At 38.2% G+C, this 23,287-nt stretch overlaps 1 protein-coding gene across 2 annotated transcripts in view; it reads right to left on the minus strand.

The window, feature by feature from the left end:
* Window positions 1–23,287, minus strand: part of smap1 (small ArfGAP 1) — a 108,442-nt gene that overhangs the window by 44,788 nt on the left and 40,367 nt on the right. Inside the window, exons 5-6 of one of the 2 annotated variants that reach the window (XM_084390804.1) lie at window positions 22,761–22,832; window positions 19,444–19,524 (exon numbers count right to left, since the gene is read on the minus strand). In XM_084390804.1, coding sequence (XP_084246930.1) covers window positions 19,444–19,524; window positions 22,761–22,832 — 153 coding nt within the window. The remainder of the gene's footprint in view (window positions 1–19,443; window positions 19,525–22,760; window positions 22,833–23,287) is intronic. The other variant, XM_084390805.1, reaches the window with a different exon arrangement.

Consider the following 23,287-nt stretch of genomic DNA (forward strand, 5'->3'; position numbering starts at 1 on the left):
AAAACTTAAATTTTTACAGTAATTGTTACCACTATAAAACTGTGCAAAATCTTGTATTGTGCTAGAGGCGATAGTTCAGATAAAACCGCCCCAAAGCTATATTCACACTGTCAATCCAAATCCGATTATTTGTTTATCCGATTGGACTCTTGTTTTGGATCTAAAATTATTGACTGTGCACATTGTGTATCGCAACTGTTCAGATATGATTTGTGTGTCCATGCCGCTCTTTCATTTTCCAGAATATCTGTATTTGTTTCTATGGCTATGACATTGAGATGGTAGCCAAAAACCCCAACAACCACCACAACATGGAGGGGTATGCAATACAGATGTTGTCTTATTTACAACATGACAATGTATAGCCGCCACACAGAACTGCTATGTCTTCTGAGGCAGTGGCAAAACTGTAGGAGGCTGGTGTGCGTGGCTTTATTCCACGCTGTCGTCTCCGTTATATTGTCATTTTTTGCTCGTCCGGGCGCTTTGCAACAACACAACCTTGTTTCTGCGGTGACTTTCCTATAACAACACCTGATGTTCACGTTTTACACGGCGTGAGAAAGTGACAAACCACACGAAATCCGATCAGAGCAGTCAGACTGTAATGAATTTCCAGAAATTCCAGTTTTTTTGTTTTTTTTGTGCCATTCATTCACACATAGTAAATCTGATCGGATTTCAATCGAAAATGCACAAAAATCGGATTTTGGAAAGTAAAAACCAAATTAGATTTAGCTTTAGATTTTGGTCCGACAGTCTCTATAAATGGGGAGCTCTTGGCCAGAATAAGCTGCAAATAGACTACGGAAGACTTAGACATTCTCAGAGTGGGTGAACAAAACGAGTTCTGTTCATAGAAACTATATCTTGAATATAACACTAATGTGATTTTCAAATTCAGTACAAGGTTTAAACAAAAACAGCCTACATGGTTTAAAACGAATCAAGAAAATGAAGACAGGCCTTTCATAGCCTCATATCTCAGCTGTGGTATGGGTGTTATCTTGAGGTCTGTGTCATCATGTCTTCCTCTGATTTATGCTCCTGCAATATGCAGCGCACCGCGCAGGCTGACAAGCTCTGATCTATGCATTTACTGGCTCACACATAGCTTGTTGACTAACACGTACACTCCTCTCCAAGTCACACACTTGCCGCAGTCTCACAGGTAACACACACACCAGGGATGTAAAGCACTACAGCAGTGGTTCCCAACCCTGGTCCTGGATTACTCCCAACACTGCACATTTTTGAAGTCTCTCTTATTTGACACACTCATTTTAGGTTTTGGAGTCAACTCTTTACTAATGAGCTGATGAGTTAAATCAGGTGTGTTTGATTAGGGAAATCTTAGGGGCTGTTTACACGACCCCGTTTTCAACTAAAAACGGAAAACTTATGAATTTTAGCCGTTATTTACACGACAATGGCATTTTGGGGGCCTGAAACCGCAAACTTTTTAGAAGTGGTTTCAATGCGTTTTTGAAAAAGATACCATTATTGTCTCCGTATAAACTACAAAATTGCGAATTTGTGAAAACTGTGACCATAGTGTTTCTTTACAAAGTGACATCAACTACTGGCCTGGCATGCATAACACAGCATTTTTTAACCATTTTCTGTGTGAATCTGTGTGAGCGGGGATTGTTCTAACAACGCTGTCACCAACATATATATATATGCTGTGTATATACACATATTAGGCTTGCTGTGATAGTCGGTGTTACACAGTGTTCAGTCGCACATTGGTTAAATCGCTTGCCCATCGCGGCACCACCCAAATACCACTGAATCATTTTGTTTTGTTTTCGTTGAATATTCTAATTCACTTAGACGTTCCATATTCTAAACACTAAAGGTGCTGTAAGCAATGTTAGCTGCTCCGCTACACTTCTGCTACTAAAATCCCTCAATAATCTCACTCTCCAAAGACATGTCAGCAAACCAAAATGCCTATCACAGACTTAAAAGCCAATTACCTTCAACAGCACCTGGTATCAGGGACATTTTGTATGTGCCACTAAAAAAACATTTAAATGCATCGCAAATGTCATTGCATATACACTTAAAAGCACAAAGAGGGTCTTGTGAAGGTCTAATTAAAGGTGTTATGGTACATTAATGCATTTATAGCGTATATGTGTGTGCGTCCTTTGACACCCGAGAAAAAACATCTTAAAAGCAGCACTCACTCTGCCAGGGCCGAGTGTGCCAACTTACAGCACCACAGCAAATCACTATTTTCCACCTCCAGCAGGGCGACTCTCTCCTCCATCTCTGTTCATTTCACTCAATATAAAATTCACCTCGCCATCTCCAGTGCCTCAGTAAATCTTTTTTTTCTAATCTGTTTATTGTCTGATGCCATTCCTATCTCCTTTATATATTTAAAATAAAGACTTTCTCCTCCCTCCCTTTATCAACCCCAAAAATCACAGTAGGTCTGTCTTTAATGCAAGTTATCATTACAAATCTGTTTCCCTATGGAGAAAATGAATGGGATTTTTTACTTCCGGATATTTATCTTGTTTGGGGGATGTTGCGATCATTTTCCTGCACAACTAAAAGATAGTGATTAAATTGAACAAGAAAGAGAGAGACACTGAATGAGAAGTGATGAGAGACTCCAGACTAATGGAGGTTCATTGTGGAAGAAAAAAACTCAATCTGAGCTTAGTCAGTCTGATCTGAGGTCAGTCGTGCTCTATAAATAACAGACGACAGACGGGCAAGCAGTGGGCACAGCACAGGTGTGGAGGAGGGCCTGGAGGAACAGAAGCTCTCTGTGTGTGTATGTATGTGTGTCCTTACAACTGAACATTTATTATGAGTCAGAGAACTCCAAGTCTAAAGTCAACATGAATTTTACAACATCCAACCCATTTCTACTTCCAAAACTGGATATATTTCATATTAGGGCTGCACAATTAATCGAAATACAACTGAAATCGTGACATGGCTTTGTGCAATTATAAAATCGCAAAGGCTGTGATTTAATCGAATAAATTAAATATCTGTTTCAAAATGAAAGCGTAGCAGTGTCATCATTTCCACACTTGCAGCTCACGGTCAGGTGTTTTCAGTGTCTCAGAGCGGCTCAGTTCTTTGCTCCACACTCATCTCTGCTCTGAGTTTGGGACGCTTAAAATTTGGGAACGCAACATGCACCAACCATCTTCTCAAACTTTTAATGCGAAACGCTTATAAACCGGTTGTTGTCAACACCAAAGAAGCTTCCCTGTGGTTTTCCAGCAAAATAAAAGTTTGATGGTTTAACATTTGAAAATTAAGGAATAAAAAAAAAGAAGATACTAATACCAACACTAAATACTAAAATAAAAGCTTTTTAATTATATTTTTCATAAATACCCAGATTATTACAGTGAAATATTACAATAGTATTATATTTTATTTTAATTCATAATTTTATTTAGTAATAATAACAATGACATCATTTTTTGCCAAAATTATGCAGCTCTACAAACAATAAAAGCAAACCCAGAGCTGTTTGGGCTGCTAGCTGGTGACGTCAGCTGAAATGACAAGTCATTGATTTAATATGCACAAATGATTTTGTAAATGGAGTCCGTTTAGATTTCATGTTGACTTTCAAAGGCTGTGTGCATGTGGTCTGGGAGACACAAATCCCTCAGCGCCCATCTTTGATACAACCACTGGTGAAGTCACAGACCCATAGTATCTTTTGTAGCTATTTTATACTGCATATACACCAGAAACACACAAGAACACTTCCTCTGTCACACACACACACACAGGCCTTTAGGCAGGGTGGACAGTGAATTCTGAAATCCCATTCCCTGCATGAGCAGCCCAGTGAGAATCTCTCGTTCTCTCTCTCACACACACACGCACAGTCTCACACCAACCGCCAGTCTCCCGCCCCGCACCAGCACACCTTTTTCGTCTTTTATCTCCTCTTCCTCTCCTCCGTCTCCCCATTCCTTTCAACACCACCTCTCTCTCATCTCCCTCGACACTTCTCTCTCTCCCTTTCTCATTTCCTTTCCTTTTGTTCTGTCTTCCTCTCTCTCTATCTCCATCTCTCCCAAACCTCATTTCTCTCTCCATCTCCCTCATCACCTCTCCATTCTCAATCTTTTCTGTATCCTCAAACCAGAAACCCATCTCCCTGTGTGTGTGTAGTATAAGCACAGGCCCAAGGTCATTGTTAGCCTAGATTAGGCAGGAAAAGCAGGGAGGAACGGCCATTATCACGTGACCGACGTTCTTATTATTTGGTGTCCTCAGGCTGGAGAGTGAATCAGCATCTACAGTTCCAACACAGACTATGAGTGGGAAACGAAGAGAGAGGAGAGAGACAAGTGAGGTTGTGCCGAGGCAGTTTTAGACAGAATGACTCAACGTTTTGATGAGGTAACACTGAGGCGAGACCAACTCATGAAGAATACATTTAAATTTACTCTAGCTCTCTGTTCGGCTGGGATTCGGCCGTAGGGAGTCATTACAACAGCACGACTCCAAGTGTGATATTGCTTTTATGGAACAGTTCAATAAACAAGTAATTACAATCAAGTAACTTACATTTCAGACTAATTTGGCTGGTTTCAATATTTTGTTTCTGCAAAAAAAAACTGAAAATAAACTTTTGTATGATTTAAGATACATGGGAGTTTAGAAGTGACAGTCTATCTCAGTTTCTCTCAACATGGAAAATGTACATTCCTAAAAGAACTCCATTCAAATTTGCAGGATTCTGTCAGAACAGTTTATGTTTTTCAGCATTTCATGATGAGCAGAACGAAAACAAAAAAATGGAAATGAATAAAATTAACAGGAACAAACAAAAACGAAATCAAACTATCTGACCAGAAACACTTATTTGAAATTAGCATTAACCGGTTAATAACATTATTTTATCATTCTGTTTAAGATTTTAATTTGCCAGTCAAACAATCTTGAATTCAAATAGTACGGCATATGCAAATGTGATGTTGACATCCAACCTGAGTGAAATGCCCACGCTCGGCTGTCAAGTCATCCTATGTAAGTAGCAAGGCAGTGTGCTGGCATTTGATGTTGGATCGCATGAATTCATCCGATGATGTTACCATGGTGTTTTGAAACCAGTGAAAAAAGCAGGTTAGTGTTAGTATTAAAAAAAATAAAAGGCAGGCATATTTTTTAAACGACACCATGTTGTCAAAGTCAGTATTGTGACTATGTATGGTCAGACACTAGTGTGTGTCGTTATATATTGTTAACATTTTTCCAAAATCAAGCTCAAATGGTGTTTACAAGGTTTTTCACCAGCGAATGTCAAGAGATTTGTGCTTTGTCAGTCATTAGAATGGTCACATCTGAGGCAGTAAATGCATCGCATTAAAGGGTTAGTTCACCCAAAAATGAAAATTCTGTCAGTAATTATCAATCCAATAAACTCAAACCCTCATGTTGTTCCAACCCCGGAAGACTTTCGTTTATCTTCAGAACACAAATTAAGATATTTTTGATGAAATCTGAGAGCTGTCTCACTCCTTCATAGGCTGCTTGGTAATTGATATCTGCCAGCCCAGAAAGGTTAGTAAAGACATCGTTAAAACAGTCCAAGTGACTACAGTGGCTCAACCTTAAGTTTATCAAGCGACGAGAATACTTTTTGTGCGCAAAAAACCCTAAAATAATTATTCAACTATTCATTTTCTTCCATGTGAGCCTCTGACGTGAGTTCGCGAGAGCGCCACGACGCATGCGCGAGAACTGAGAAGAACAGTTTTCAACATTGATGATAATAAGAAATGCACAAAATCAGCATATTAGAATGATTTCTGAAGGATCATGTGATACTGAAGACTGGAGTAATGGCTGCTAAAAATTCTGCTTTGCATCACAGGAATAAATTACATTTTAAAATGTATTCAAAGAGAAAACAGTAATACGATTTCCCAATTTTCCTGTTATAAGCCTTTAAATTCTCACGACCCCAAACTTTTTAATGGTAGTGTACATGAAGAAAGAACAAGAGAGAAAGGAGATATGCATCACACTGGTTAATGCCCGGCCTTGAGCTTTAAATATCTCATCTGCATTAATTATACATTTTACCTCACAAAGACTACAAAGGAAAAATATCACCTGCTGGCACTACACATAAATATGAAACACTCATGCAGCCTTGTACTAGTGAGATGCACGTGTGTGTCTTCATTACGTGCAGTGATCAGGGTCATAGGCGCTCTTACACAAAAGCAACTATACAATTAAACGCATGCATAATGCTAACAGCAGGTCCTGCTCTATTAGCATGTAAAAGCCCCTGAACTTATTGATCTATGGGATCTCACCTGTTCACCTGGCTGCAATTTTAATGCATCTATGACACTTGTATCCCCTTTGGCACCTCGATAACAGTCTCCTGGCAGGAGGTGATGTGTGCTGTGTATTCTTTGTTGGCTTGGTATTGCCCAAAAATAAAAATATATATTTCATATAATATATAATATAAATGCATAAAATAATTTTTGAATGAATATATGCAGCCTTGGTGAGCATAAGAGGCTTCTTTCAACTTTTTTTTTTAATCCAACCCCAACTTTTTAAAGTCTGTAAACAAAAATTCATAAAATCTTTATACTAAGATACTCCTCTTAATCACTTTCTAATTTCTGCCAAATGTTTGTAAACAGACTGTACACAAATACTAGCCTGCCCAAAGAATATCAATTTCGCTACATCATTAAATACTTTAAATAGTTTAAATGATTTAAAAAAAACTTTCATCCAAAATGTTTTAATGTTTTGGGGAAACTAAGCTAGATGGTACTTTTTAACATTCAGAATTTCTCATCATTCATAATTTATTTATTTTTTTTACAAAACAGAGGGCCTGGATATCCAGTTGCCCTTCATTGTAGGGTTGAATTTTTTTTTGCATGATCAAAATCTATCTGAACACTCTTTAGGAACAGTCACAAAAGAGCAACGACAACGACATTGTTTAAAGCGATTGGCTTTTCCGATTGAAGCGCGGGACTTCCTGACAGTCAGCTTGAAACATAATAAATCTCACTCAGCTCAGATTAGAGAAGTGGTTCTCAACAATGGAGCCTCCTCCAACTTTCAATGGAGCTGACTTAAAAGTAATTAAATTACATTTCTGGGATGAACTGGAATGAACTTTGTTAATGAAAAAAATAAAAAATAAAAAATAAATGAAAACAAGCAGCTTTGTCAAAATTTTAGCAGATATACTGGAAATATCTTAGCCGACATGGGGGTGGGTTGTCTTTGAATATTGTGTTGGACAACAGGGTCAAAAATGTTGAAAACCATGGTGTATTATGGAGCAGGGGCTCTGAAAACTTAATCCATCTTTAGGCTGGGAAAGGCCTGTCTCCCCAGCAGTCGACTGCACATCTGGATGTGCCGTATTCTACACAAGGTTGAGTAAATCAATGTATGGTCGAGTAATATGGAAATTCCTCCTCTCCAACTGCTCATAGTCCCCTGACAGCAGACTGTCACAAGAACAGCAGGGGGATGGAAAGATCTGAGCAAGAAATGCATGCACACACTCAAAAAGGACAAACACGAGTGTGATTAATATGTGGAGCTTTCCACATATACACACACTTACTCCAATGTCTCACACATGCACAACATGATTCTCAGGTGAACAGATGGCTTCCTATTTCATACAATAACAGACACAAATCCCAGAATCCTACACACAAACAAAGAACACTACACATGCATGTGTACCAAACAATAACAGCAGCATTTTCACTTCTTTCATAATTTATTCATTGCTCAAATGGGAAAAAAGACTGAAACGTAAGCTTCATTTCCAAAGGGAAAAGAACGGAGGATGAGTGAGCGAGAAAGCAAGACAGGTGTTTGAAGGAAGTCAGACACTTTTCAACTCGATGAGCAACACGGAGCCAAAAAAAAACATATACAGGAACATGTTGCGGCACCACATGTGGAATCACACACGGTGTATGGTGTTGTGTGGGCACTAACCCTGGAGAGAAAGCAGATGCTAGCATAGCCTAGCGTGCTAATGAGAGAAAGGGGAAATTATGTTGAGCATAGCAACAGTGGATGTTTTATTATATCTATGAAACGTTTACAAATTCTGGACATGACGAAAAGAGACTGAGGTGTGCAAATGCAGAGATAATTTGTGCAGTTACCTTGCCTACTGGCCTTGAAAAGTACGCTCGAAAGAGAGAGAGAGCTAGCAGGGGGTTCGGTCAAGGTTTCTGATTGCATTCAGGGAGAGTCATGGCAAATGAAAACAATTGTGGCGCGGTTGCCTTCATTAGCGCAGGGAGAGAGCTTTTCATACTAATTCCACTTAAACCCTAATGAGCATCTCACTGATTTTTAATGAGAGACGGCCGGGCAGGACGAGATACTCGGGCAGTCGCTGCCCTCCGGAAACAGTCTACTGGGGTCACTGGAAAAACAAATCGCAATCCAATAAACTCAAAGCACAAGCCAACTAGCTGCTGTTACGTTCAGACCCTCCAGGATCTCGAAAATTCTGGAAACTGCTGCAGGAGGAGAATTCAATAAAATAAAAGAGTCATTTTATTAATGTTTGTCCTTCCCTAAAATACAATAAAATACAAAAGATAAGGAGCTGGGATTTTGGTTATTAAAGTGCTATAAACAATATTAGCCATTCTGGAACTTTTCACCAACTACTGAATTAGAGACAACCTCTCGTTCACAAACCCGCCCTACAAAAATACCATCACACTGTTGAGAGCACTGTAATACAGATGGAGAGACGCAGCAAGTCATCTCTGTGACATACAATGGTAGCAAAAGAGTGTTGTCACATGACAACCTAACAACTGCTTATGAAGCTCAATATGGTACTTAACTTAAGTGATCCGCTTCAGCTACCACGATCTCAATTTGTAGCTCGCCAAATATGGAACATCCAAAATGATCGACAGGAAGGAAACGTCTTAGTTTGGATGGATGGATGAATGAAAGATAGATAGATGGATGGATGGATAAATCAAAATTCATTACCCAAGCAATATACAAGTTACATCAACAATAAAAAATAAAAAAGTTATATAAACAAATATATAAAAAAAATGGTATTACTTGACTACTGTATTAAAAGGAGTACGGGTTACTCTTTTGGCGCAAGTCGGCTTACGTAGGCCGGCATCCGGAAGCTAGTTATTTTAGTTGATAAAGTTTTAAATATGGAGATTTTACTTACACTAACCCATTGCTTCACTTCAGAAGGCCTTTATTAACCCCCGCAGAGCTGCGTGGAGCACTTTTATCATGGATGGATGCACTTTTATGGAATTCAAAACAGAAACGGCCATTCACTGCCATTATAAAGTTTGGAAGAGCCAGGACATTTTTTAATATAACTCCGATTGTATTCGTCTGAAAGAAGTATGTCATATACATCTAGGATGGCTTGATGGTGAATAAATCATGGATTTTTTTTTATTTTTGGGTGATCTACGTTTTTTTACCTTTAAGAATAATATTGTGTAATTTGTAAATTCCCTTCCTGAGTTTTATGTGACTGTGATGGTGAAGGTTATTTAAGTAACAGCTGAGTTACATTTTGATTCGTACCTTTCCTACAGTAATGACAGACAGTAGACATGATCTTGTGAACAGGCATGACCCCTCTGGAATTAACTGTCCAGACAGAATCACATCCATTCATTTATGAGCAGCATATCATAATAACAAGCTTCCATCAAAAACTGATCCTATTGTAGCACTATTCCAGAGAATGTTATAGACCATCTGCTGTACATTTCAGTCCATATAAGGGACCATTATGTCTAAGAAAACAGAAGAATTACAGCTTAAAATGCTACCTCGCTTTCATATAGATATAGAATGACTAGATTAGTGTTGCAGGACAGACAAAACTGTAGGCCATACTAGGCCAAAAGAGACCACCGGAGTCTCCTTAGATTTGGCTCTAGTATATGGGATTTTCTGATCACTTAGAAAACAATATCACAACAATATCACACAATACCTCAAACATGCCCCACGATGTAAGGTTTTACTCATTCTGTAGCACAAACAGTGCAGAGCGTGTTAAGTCCGGTTTAATACCTTGAGTTATGCGTTTGTTTAAATCCCAAACCCTGAAGTATGAACAACAGTGATGCGTGTCTTCGCAAAAACCGCTAATAAGTTGCCTTTGGCTTGCTCAGTTGGGGATATTTTGGGGATATTGAATTTAATTTTATCAATCAATAAATTCCACTAGAAACAAACCTTGTTGTATTATTTTATTTTAATACTGTGAAGCTGCTTTGATACAATCTGTATTGTGAAAAGCGCTATACAAATATACTTGACTTAATAAAATAAAGACTTCCAGTAATGGCTGTGGAGAGCAGGCAGTTTTCATTTGCTAAGGGAGAGCTCATCAAGGCTGCATTTATTTGATCAAATATATTCAGTAAAACAAAAAGTAATATTGTAAAAAAGTATTACAATTTAAAATAACTGTTTTATGTTTGACTATTTTAAAATGTAATTTATTCATGTGATGGCAAAGTAGATAAATCTTTTGTAACAATGTAAAGGTCTTTAATGTCACTTCATTTATTCACACAAAAAAATCTTAAATGACCCCAAACTTCTGAACAGAAGTATCTCTATAAATCAAATCCAAGTAGGCATTTAAACCAAATAAAAAATTTTTTTTGCAAACTTACAATAGGACGATTTGCTGATTCTCTCTTTTAAAAAAGGAAGTGGATGCTACAAACACTGAGATTAATAGCAAATGAACACTAAATGAACACTTCTATTAAAATCATTGAATCAGTCAGCCAAGGCTGTTTATTTGTTGCCATCGATACTGAGGTTGGTACCAAAGGCTGGTATCATACCAAGGCCAAAGTATTGGTATCAATCCAACCCTACAGCAGACAGATGGAGCAATAGCTACAGCCAACTGAATTTACTTGGTTCTACATCATCTCATCCTGGCAAACACACAAACATCTCTGAATGTTTTTATGCAGCTAAACAAACCATCATACATAACGAAAGACGTTCACCTTTCTCTTGTGCCGACAGGATGTTGTCTGAAGGCTGTTTTTAAGTGTCAGACTCGCTATAAATCCCTCCGTTGTTTCACACATGAAGCCAGACTGCCATTTTAATCAGTCTACATTGACCTGGGGGTCAGTGCTGGTTTCTCTCTCTGGCTTTTCCTTTTTCACACTCCCTAAAACACACAGTGCTCTGGCGATCTCAACATGTGACTCACAAGCTATGGATCAGGAGAGGTCATGCTGACAAAAGCGACACAATCACACACACAGTTGTGGAGGTTCAGGAGAGGCTATGAATATCATTGTAAGGTCCTCGGCTTGGCTGATTTTAACATAAGCCAGCAAGCACCTTTGATGGCAAAGGAAATATGTATGGAGATTAACTCACAACGACAGACAAATGAAGGTTGTCGAGGGGGAAAATATGTATCAGATGCCACAAGGCAGGCACCCCTGTTCCCCGCAGGAGCGCTTTAAGAGACGTGCATGGCATCTCATTCAGCCATTCAGGGATGACCAAATTAAGGTTTGATAGATAGCTAGCTGTGGAATGATGTTTGCACTTAACATAGAAAAACCGGAGGAGGCAGACTTGTCTTACTCTTAAAGGTGCAGTGTGTCATTTCTAAGAGCCAAACAAGCCAAAATTCATTCTTCTACTCTCACACACATACATTCTCCTTTGAAATGCATACATTTCTGCTCTCACACACATACATTCTCCTTTCACATATATACATTTTACTCTTATGCAAATGTATTCAAAGTATGCATTATAAATAATAAATGTATGCAAGAAGAAAATGTATGTCTGAAAAAGAATAAGAGAATAATGCATATGTGTGAGAGAGAGTATAGTGGAAACGGAAGGCAGGTCTGGCGCGATCGAGGTCACCGGACTGCAGTCAAGCCAGCCGCGGTTTGAAAATACACGGTCAAGGCAGCCGGCAAAAAAATGGGTGTGCGCCTATTTCTATGATTACGGTAAATTCAGGAACAGCAGCGAGAGAACTTTTCTCATCCGACTAGCTACTTAGGCTACTGTCGGATGTCGTGCGGGAGATCGCGACTTGACAATGTTTAAAAGAGATTAATTTTCAGTGCACTCAATGTGTTTGCAGTTATAAAGTTAAATAGCTACGTAAAGTGCTTGTATAGAGTTGGTGTATGTTAATTGAGCTTTATCTGATTACTGAAATGTTAATGTCAGTATTGTTTTATTTGGTGGAATACACCGTTTCATTTTCGGTGACCACAGTATCAGATAAATGTGTAGTGTGAGTTTATTGAAGGAGCGTTTCACTTTTTGACATGAAGTCACACTGCCAGCTATTTCAACACTGTGAAACAAAAACAAATTTATTGTTGTCTTTGCAGATTGTACAGTGTGTGACAGAAATAAAAATATGTGCCACCAGAAAAACAGCCTCTTCTGTGTGTGCAATAGGACATAACTGTTCTCAGACCTGATTCTTTGTCTGGATTCATAAGCAGTCCGCACGACATTTAGACATCCATATAAGGACTCCAATGTATTTACTGCTGCTCTATTTCTTGAATCCTCAACAAATCTTGAGACTGACAGAAATCCACATAGGGTTTGAATGTGATCACTGAGTTCTCAATGCAGCCTATCATGCACAAAATAATCTGTTTCTCTTTACATTTGGTCAATACATTCCAGCACATTATTAAAAAATTGTCTGATTTCATGTTCATTGCTACTTACTCCAAAAAGTAAAAACTGTACTGAAAGGAGAATGTATGAGCGTGACAGTAGAAATGTATGTATGTGAAAGGAGAATGTATGAGTGTAACAGTAGAAATATGTGTATGTGAAAGGAGAATGAATGTGAGAGTAAAAATGTATATGTTAAAGGAGAATGTATGTGTGTGACAGTTGAAGAATGGATTTTGGCTTGTGCGGCACCTCATACATTTCTATATATATAAATTATTAAATTGTTTAATGCACATACCTACATGCATAAATACCTACATTACATACATACCTACATACATTACATAGCTATATACATTACATTCCTACATACATTACATAGCTATATACATTACATACCTACATACAATACATACCTACATACAATACATACCTACATACATACATACATTACATACCTACATTACATACATACCTACATACATTACATACCCACCCACCTACATACATTTAACGATTTTAATGCACGACGTGGAGGCAAAGAACCGCCCAATGCAAAATGCAATACCATGGTTATTTGCCAGCATTGACAACTTAAAGCTGTTATTGATGTTTGCAGCGCAATATTTAATCGGAAGGGTAAAATTGACAGTTATTTTCATCAATTACGTCTCGCTAGATCAAACAGTCTGCCCGCTTTGAATCAGACACAGAGATAATGCGGTAAGATTACATTTATTTGAATGAAAAAAACACCGCAGGTGTGTCCATATCATCAAATCTGTCCGTTTCTGTTTTCAAACAAACATTGGATTGGATTGGATTGGTTTAAATCCAAAATATTGCCAAATAGGTGCTTTTACATTTTACTTTGAAACCAAATCTTCCCCCATTGTCTTGTCAGTCAGCTCCTCACTCTCGTGATCAATTAAATCTGACTCCTGCTACTGATCTGTGCAGCGACTCTCTTTCGGTTCACACTGCATTGACCTGTTCAGTTTTTAATTGTAGTGTCTGTTCTCCAACTGAATAAAAAAAAAAAAAAAAAAAAAAAAAACACACCGGTAACAGATTATCGCAGCAAGCCTAAACATGAAATATTACACATATTAAAAAGCCAATTAAATAAAATCACACACACATCCTACTAACCCTTTGTGCCCCCTTAGGGGACAGTTTGAAAACCACAGGGCTAAGGTATCGATTTAGTATTGATACAGTATGAACCTCTGGTACCTTGGTTTCAAAGACAAAGTTAATCTCAATCCAGTCTGACAGCAGACAGAGGGACATCCACTACAGCAAACTGAATGTAGTTTGTTCTATATTAGTGCACTGGTTTTGTGTGTGGAGGTTCACGTTCACACATGAGCTGTCACGTATGGCCACAGGCACCAGCCCCAAAGGCACAAAGCTGCTGAACTGCCCTGTCAGGATCTTTCCCTCCATTCCTTCATCTTTCACACTTTTGCCTTCATCTCATCTCATCCCTCTCCCTCTGGGAACGGTGCGAGACTGCTAGAACAGGAGGTGCCCCTGCAGTGTTAACTCAGTCTCTCTTAATGCTTAGTCGTGTTCCAGGAGTTACAAAGACTGTGAATATTCTTGACTCGGTGGAGCAGAAAGGGGAGAGATTGCAGCTGGACTTCCAAAGGCCACTGCATTTTTCAATCTACTCCACTGTGACCCAAAATTCAAACAACATACCACCACACATAGTTGAGACAGATAGCAAGAAAGTAGGATAGTGGACTAGTGGGTTGTGAGCCAAAAAAGCGCAGGTTGGTTCTGAAGCATGCAAATAAAAATAGCGATTTTTGATGCTATCATAGAAGTGCCCCAAGCACTCCCATTCAAAACGCCGAAAACGAAAATACGGTCAAACTTAAAAGTGACGTTTCCATTCTAATTATGCTTTTAAACGAAAGTTTGCCTCGGGTAGATTAACAAAAAGCCCCTAGATTGCATTTTGGCGAGAGTTAGCCTACTCATTAAGGGTGCTTTAACACTGGCAGTTTAGTTCGAAACGGGGTACAGTTCCCATGAAAAATTGTTAAAATGGAAGCTGACCAGGAGCACACCAAGGTACCGAACCAAAGATTACCTGTACATCTGAGTTCAGTTGTACTGGAACTGTGGCATAATTTGATTGAATGTAGAGCTGCACGATTAATCGTTAAAAGATTGCAATCTCGATTCAAACACCTACGCAATCTCATCTCAAATACAATAGAGCAAAAATAAAAATAAATGAAACAGTGCTTTTCAGATTTTTCAGGTATCTAACAATAGTTTTTAGGTACATAAATTGAATAAAGTAATCCAGGGTTCGTACAGATACTGTAAAATGAAACTCCAGGACTTCTAAGGACTTTAAGCACTACTTTTTGGGGTTTTCAAGGACTACAATCAGAGATCTGACCTTATCAAACAATATCTTTATTATCTTTCAAATTCTTAAAAAGGTAAAAAGATAAATAAAAAGATAATAATAAAGTGCAGCACATGCAAAGTACGCAATGACTGTGGCAACTTTAACAATTGAAAGGATTCTATGAAAAAGATATCACTTTCCTTAATCAAACTGATTCTTTTTTTTTCATGAATATATGATTGACCTGAAGAATGAAAGCTGTATCATATACTTGGATATTTATATGAGCAATATCACGCTCATAGCCATGCAAAATGTCTTTATATCTATATGAGACAGGCTGTATGTCTTTCAATAATTCAAGCACTTTTCAAGTGGCTTTTCATAAATGACTGTTTAAGGGTTTCCAAGACCTACATTTCAAAAAGTCAAATTCAAGTACTTCAAGCACTTTAAGCACCTTGTACAAACCCTGGTAATCAAATGTAAAATAACACTGCATATAATCTTCACTGTATAAATTAAAGATGAATCATTATTGAAGTTATAAAAGCTATTCAATTAAGAGCAGTGAGTTATTTCTTGCCTTTTGTTGTTTGATTAACATTGAAAACACAGACAGTAATATTAGGCTGCTGTCACTTTAATACAATGCATGGATCCAGTACACTGATACTGTACACATCACATGCGTTGTCTTTCTCGACTGTTTACGTTCACTTAAGACATAACCTACTATGTTTGCTAGGATACTTGCCAAGACAGGCATGTTGACATCATTTGTCCATTCAAGCGCAATATTTGCACGCTGTCTGACACAAGGCTTTCCCTGTGCATGCTTCGGATGCTCACAGCATGCAAGTTGAGTTCTCATTTGCAACTTCTTGAGCTTGAATGTTTAAATTGGCAAGGCTTAAATACAAATTTTGTTTAAAGACTGATAGCAACATGTGCTGTTCAGGTCTCACCTGCGCTAGCGCTCTCAACACCTGGGTGATGACGAGGAAATGACTGGTCATATTAGAGCATACGGCACTCGCATTGAACACAGTTTAGGGGAAGCCAGAATGCGTATCCATCGACAGAAACATACATTAGCCTAACTCTGTCTGTCTGTTTTACACGTTGCTATTTTCAACAAACCATATTATAGATGCGTCGTCAGATTTAAGATGAACCGTGGGTGGAGAACGGTACGGTTTGAATTTTGCGCTCGTACTCAGACCGCAGCAATCTTGCCCAGGTAAAAAGCACCCTAAGACAACAGTTAACTAGCCATTCATACAACCTAACGTCTAGTTTTGCATACTCCTAGTTGAGAGCCACTTGTGCAGGACAACAGAGCATGAAGGATAAGGAGCCATACAGAGAGAGAGAGAAAGATTGCGAGAGACACTACTGAAGAAAAAGCACAGCACTCTGCCCTCTCCGTGACTCTTTCTCCACTCTCACTCAGGGCCATCCAGCATCGCACTACCGCCTGTCAATCAAGTACCACCATTGTGCTCTCTGACTGCTAGACGACAATAATACACATTCCCAAAAGCCTCACACAATCTTTTTTTTTTTTTCTCTCTCACACTCGACTGCCAATTTCTTATCCCTTTTTTCCCCCTGCGTTTGTTTTCTGCGCTACAATCCCAGATGACCCCAAACTGCGCTTCAGGGTAGGGGAAGGTGTGTGTGACTGCGAGTGGTTATGAAGTGTAGCCCGAAGGAAAGCAAGGTGCCTGGATTGAGAGGATCATTACACAAGTACAAATGTAAGATGCATGTTCGTGTTTTTTTTTTTTTCTTGTGCTGCAGAGTTGTGAATGTGCACTGTCGACTAGACGAAAATTTTAAATTATTGCTGCTGTGGCTATTTCAGCACATCTATGAAGTGTTTGCTTGTTTGCTCAACATCTCTGCAGTACAGAGAGATTAAGTCTAGCCTGCAATATCTGTTACTCTACGTGTCCACTGGCGCAGAAGAAACCCGCTCGATACCATTCAAAGCACTAGAGATCAGACACTCGGGGGTTTGTCTGTGAAATGAACAGCAGTGTGGTCGTTTCCGTGCGGGCAATTGCGTTCAATACATCTTCAATGAAGTCATCGTATTTATATGCGAAAGACTATACCTTGAAAAATGCTAACTTAATTTCTTAAGTATTTAGTATGGCAATTTAATACATTTTTTGATTATGCTATTCTTTTGAATTTATTTTTTGTTAAAAGAATTAATGAAGCAAGGACACTTTAAATTATGCAAATTAACCGTTGAAATTTATATCACCGTTTCCACAAAATATTAAGCAGCATAATGGTTTTCAACATTGATAATAATAAGAATAGTTTCTTCAGAACCAAATCAGCATATTAGAATGATTAGCGAAGGATCATGTGACACTGAAGACTGGAGCAATGATAATGAAATTTCAACTTTGCCACCAGATAAATAAAATACACTTTAAAATATTAAAATAGAAAGGTTATTTTAAATTGTAATGATATTTCACAAGTTTTACTACATTTTTGATCAAATAAAATGCAGTCTTGGTGAACAGAAGAGAGTTCTTTCAAAAACTTTTTTTTATACTTTTCTTATACTTTTCTTTTAAATCACAAAATGATATGCTGAATAAAATAATTTAGATCAATCTTATGATTTCCAATCAGTCTTTACAAAGCAGTCAAATGGTAAAAAGGTCAAATTTGGTAAATATTAACTTTTTTTACATACTTTTCTACAAAAGCCCTGGAATCTATTTAGTATCAATGTAACACACTTTTGTCAACTTAACCTCATTCTAGCCACAAAGAGAACATGCAAACTAAATTTGAAATTTGAATAAATAATATTAATATGTCAATGTGATTTCAGTAGGGCTGTAATCTCCCAGTCGATTAGTCGATTATTTGGTCGATACGTTCTGGCTCGACCAAAATTCTGATTGGTCGATTTTTTGCCGCGTTCATTTCATCAGTTTTGCCACGTTCATTTCATCAGTTTTGCCACATTCATTTCATCAGTTTTGCCACGTTCATTTCATCAGTTTTGCCACGTTCATTTCATCAGTTTTGCCACGTTCATTTCATCAGTTTTTCTGCGTTCATTTCATCAGGTGGAAAGCACTAATTGCTAATGGGGGTGTTTTCAGAGCACCCCTGTTTCACAGGTAACAGTCTGTCTTCAGAACACCCCCCTTGCTTTCACGTCTTTTGGATTAGCCCAACCCACTGGAAAAGAGAGACAGATTGAAGAAAGTAGGCTACAGAAGGTTTGCTGAATATTATTATTTTATTAAAGTGGACGTGCCGTTTGTGTTTAAGAGTAAAAGCTTTAAGTTAATAGTATATTCATGTCTCAGCCGCGAAGTTGAGCTCCTGTGTTCAGCCTCGCTCTGTGTGAGCTGCACAGAGCGGCTGAAATGATAGTGTCTGTCAGTTATTATAATACATATGACAAAAACAATGGTCTAAATTATGTTGCATATTCCTCAAAAGTTCTTGTGATATCACTAGTTGACAACATAGTACTATTTTCGGAAATCATAGGCTATAATATTGCGCAGGTGCACGTGATGCAGCGCTGTCAGAGCCGACAGACTCGTGTGTCAGACTCATTTCAGTGCCATATAATTAGGTCAAAAACGATTTAATATACTGCAAATAGCCTACTAGTTTTTTATGTTTATTTATAATTCATTTAGGCGGACAACAAGGCTACAGTGCGCAGCTAATTAACAACGTTTTTTTTTTCCTAATGTCATTTTTTGTCGAAAATTTCTGGACTTCGAACAAGATCTTCTTTGGTTGATTACAGCCCTAGATTTCAGCACCAGAAACGCCACTGTCTACATCACTTTATTCGCATTACGTTTCTCAGCCATTTCACATTCACACCACCTTAAATGCACAATCCCCCACATGAGGTTTTTAACTAAAATGAACCCAGAGATTCCAGTGAACTAATTTCCTGCAAAAAGACGTATGAATATGCAAGACAAATTAAACTCAAGTGCCCAGAGTGTTTGATCTCACAAGAGACGGGACTGTGATCTTCCTTATGGTCACTGTACACTGTCCTACTCAAGTGTGATTCTCAAAAACTCACTTTTGCAAAAATGCAAGCATTGGAAATCAAGAAAACCAGAGAATCAAATCATTCATATTTGTGCAGCCTTTTCCCACTGGGATCATATTTAATAAGCCCAGGAATATCAGGTACCTGCTTTTCAAACAGAACGACTTAAAATGATTCAAAAACACAGCTCTCATTAAAAAGGTAATGGCTCCAGTCTATTTGGTCAGTTGACTGATTACAGAGGTATTCAGAGGTTGATTACCTTCTCAAAAACTGCTGGCTTGCTCCCTTTATCTGTGTCCTTTTCCCTCTTCTTCTCCTCCTTTTTCTTCTCTCTCTCTTTCTGTGTCAGAACGAGGAACAGAAAATATAATGTGTCAGGATAAACTGCACTCAGAGATAGGACAGACACAAACACATCACACATACACAAACACACACAAGAAATTGAACATGGAGAAAAAGTTGAGTCAGCCACAAGTCTGAGGTGACTTTAGGGCACAAGGCTTACCATTTTGCCTTGAGGCCTGTACTTTGACAGCTAAAATATGGCTACCAAAGCTTAAAACACACACATGATATATATTTAGTTTTCTACAATTATGGGAACATCACAGAAAAACTTCAACAGACAGAGATGACCTTCACAGTGTCATTTTCACCGCATCTCAATTTATGTACTGTTTCTGATGATATTTTTGAGGTGGAAGAGTATGCATATTAGGCGTGCTGTACAAAAGGAGGGCTTCCAGCTCGAAATTTGGCCCAAACCCGGCATACTCCCCCAATATTCCTAGCTGGGATAGAAACCAGCCGAGAGTGAGGAGTTGGGGTGGCAGAGGGATGCTGGAAAACTGTTGTAAGATGCCTATAGAGCTGGTAAGTCCCGCCCCCTTCGCTAACCCCGCTGGACCTCTAGGTTGAAAAATCGTCAATGCAAGTGAATGGGAGAAAATAATTATTTTCTGGTCCCGTTTGAATTGTGCCATGAATGTGAACATATGTTGTCTGTGAATTTTTTATATAATCTTTCATGTTACGAGTTTGACAGTATATGGTATGATTCTTCGGCTAGCAGTTGTGGAAAAGACATAACGAGAAAGACTACATGTCGCATATGTGACGTCACCCCATAAAGTTGACTTACCCGTGGTTTTCGCCAACCTCAACGATTTTGTCCTCTCCCTGAAAGAAGGCGGTGAAGTGCACCAAAGACACAGTCATGTTTAGCGGGATCCGTGAGCTAGTGTCCGTGTGCGAATGGTGGTGACGGTTCAAACGCGTCGAAAGCAGCGAAGAGTTGTAGTCCACAAAGTGCTCTCACACAAAGTCTAACCGTATCAAACTTCTACCCGCTAAATTGTAGCATTCTTCACACGAAAGATTATATAAAAAATTCACAGACAACATATGTTCACATTCATGGCACAATTCAAACGGTCCAGCGGGGTTAGCGAAGGGGGCGGGACTTACCAGCTCTGTATCAGGGTTAGGGTTAGGACATACTATCATTGCAATCGGACCAAATGCAATGATTGGATGACATTTTTTTGGTCCTGAGACATCAACAGAAGACATTTGTAAATTTGTTTATATTTAGACCACTTCTATTATTGATTGCTATCAGGATGTGAAGAGAGTTTCAACCAGTATAACAAAAAGTGTTTAAGAAAAACATTGCCCGCCCTACTTTACGAAAGACACACGTTGCATGATTTTACTGATTTGCAAATTAAGTTTGGGCTTTTAAGGAGGAACGAAAGTGCACAGCTAGAAAAAAAAAGTTTTTTGTTAAGGCTAATTTAGAGTTAACTTAATTAAGATTCTCTTAAATAGATTAAATATAATTTTACAACCTTAATTTTACTTTCTTTTTTTCATAGATCATGTTTTTTTCTTCAAAATTGCTTGCCAAGATGGAAATGATTCCACAACAACTCAGGACAGTCATCACTTTTGAAAATTCATGTAAATAATTTTAACAAAATTGATAATATAAACAAAAAGAAATAAACAAATCATAAGTTTTAATATCTAAGTTTTAAACATGTTCACAAACAAAATTAGTATTATGATTAAATTAGTATGATTATTGTTTAAGAGATAACATGTATACATATACACATACAATTTTGGGAACAAGTGACGGGGGTTGAAGAAACACCCATGTCCAGTTTTGCAATAGCTTTTAACAAAGTGCACCGTTTGAAACTCCCAACACTATGGCGAAGCCAAACAATTGCATCATAAAGGTTTGGCCTTGATATCGAGCCATCAGCCCTCCTTTTCTCTCAGCGCAAATCAATTGCTGCTGCAAAAACGCTGAGCGAGAGGCTGGTTCAGGTGTGGGAGTAAAGGATCAGAGTGGGTTTTCTGCAGTCGTGGTGGTGTGTCTGACTGGCACTATGATTACCAGCAGAAGGAACAAATGGAGAACAGGCCTAGAGGAGAGGTGCGGATTGGCCGTTTGGAGCTCTTTATGGGACCATTGATTATTCTATTTCCCCTCTGCATGCTGCCAGAGCTGTGCTATCGATTCCTTTCCACAGCAGAGCACAGAGGCATCTCAGTGTGCACTCCACACACACACACACACACACGATCAAATACAACCACAGCACTTTTTAACAATGGATGTGAACCCGTCAGTGTGATTTGTATAGGTTCTTTCATCTTCCCCTTTGTTGGTTTAAATTATCGTTCTTACAGGTTGTTATATAATCTGTTGCCAACTTGTCAATAGTCACACGGTTCTGGTTGAGCAATTACATCCGCTTTACATGCTCCATTTCACAAATAGATGTATTGGAAATTGTAGCAGTAGGAAATTAAATAGTACTGGTATATATGATTTTATTATTTTTTCATAGATATTATAATATTACTTAGAATTCATACAATAATGACAGTAATAGTTATTATAATTTTATAATAATTGTTGTTATAGTTTACATATAATATATATTATTTAGAATAATAATAATGGCCACCAACATATTTTGACTAAAACTATCTTAACCAAACATGGTGGCTAACCAACTTGACCAGCTAAGATGTGCTAGTCTAGCACTAACCAACATAAACCAAGCTGATTGATTAGCAGCACAAAAACGGCTGTCCCAATTCGCAAACTACTTTGTTGGTGATGTGAAAGTGCATTCAGAGTATATAGTAAAGATAATTTTGTGATGAAATATCACCTCAAAAAATTCCATCTAGATACAGCACATCAAAGAGGCCAGTAACCAATTGGTCTTAGCACAACATCGATTTTTCAAGTTCGTTTTCTTCCAGCTAAAAGCTAAATATGTCAAGTTAGTGCATATAGATGGATTCAAATCTAGCAGACAGGGACTTTGTTTTTAGGTTTTATGGAAGTACATTTAAAAAAAATGTAGCAGAAAAAGTACAAAATTTGGGCATGTTTGGCATTTTTTCAACATAATATCATTTGGAATGTAATAATTCAAAACTTTCAAACTATTTAGGATGGAAAGCATGCGAATTGGGAAGCAGCCAGAATGCACAGCACCAATATCAGTGATTTGCGCAGCACAGAGAAGCACAAGACTACAGTACCTCCAGTTTACTTTTCTCAGCTGCTTGCGAAGGAGGAGGCGATACTGAGGGCAAAGCAGCATCAGAGGACTTCTGCAGGAGCAGAGGAGAAAGAAAGAGGGCGAGAGGGTAAAAGAAAGCAATCGAAAGAGAATGAGAGAGAGCGTGATAAAGAGGGGATGTGGAATAAAAAGAGCGGAGAGAGAAACATCTGAATTAATAGGCTGCAGCAATCACTATACAGTGAATAATTATTCAGCCTGTGGGAGACTTGGAAAAGCAAAATTTATATACTGACACACACTTTATACTGCCAAAATTTAACAACTCAGTAGAACTTCTGTGTAAGTAAAAATATTTAAACATCATTAAAACAACAGTCACTCGTAAAGCAAAACTGCTTGAGTTGTTTTCAGAGAATATATCTTGAGAATTAAGTTTTTGTTTCCCCACTGGCATTACTTTCACATGTAAACCTCAATAAGATTTATGCTTAAAAAACAAAAACAAAAACTATTTGCCAAAGGGCTAAGAACTTAGTTCACGAT

This window comes from Rutilus rutilus (genome assembly GCF_951802725.1).
Source record: "Rutilus rutilus genome assembly, chromosome: 20".
Taxonomy (NCBI): Eukaryota; Metazoa; Chordata; class Actinopteri; order Cypriniformes; family Leuciscidae; genus Rutilus; species Rutilus rutilus.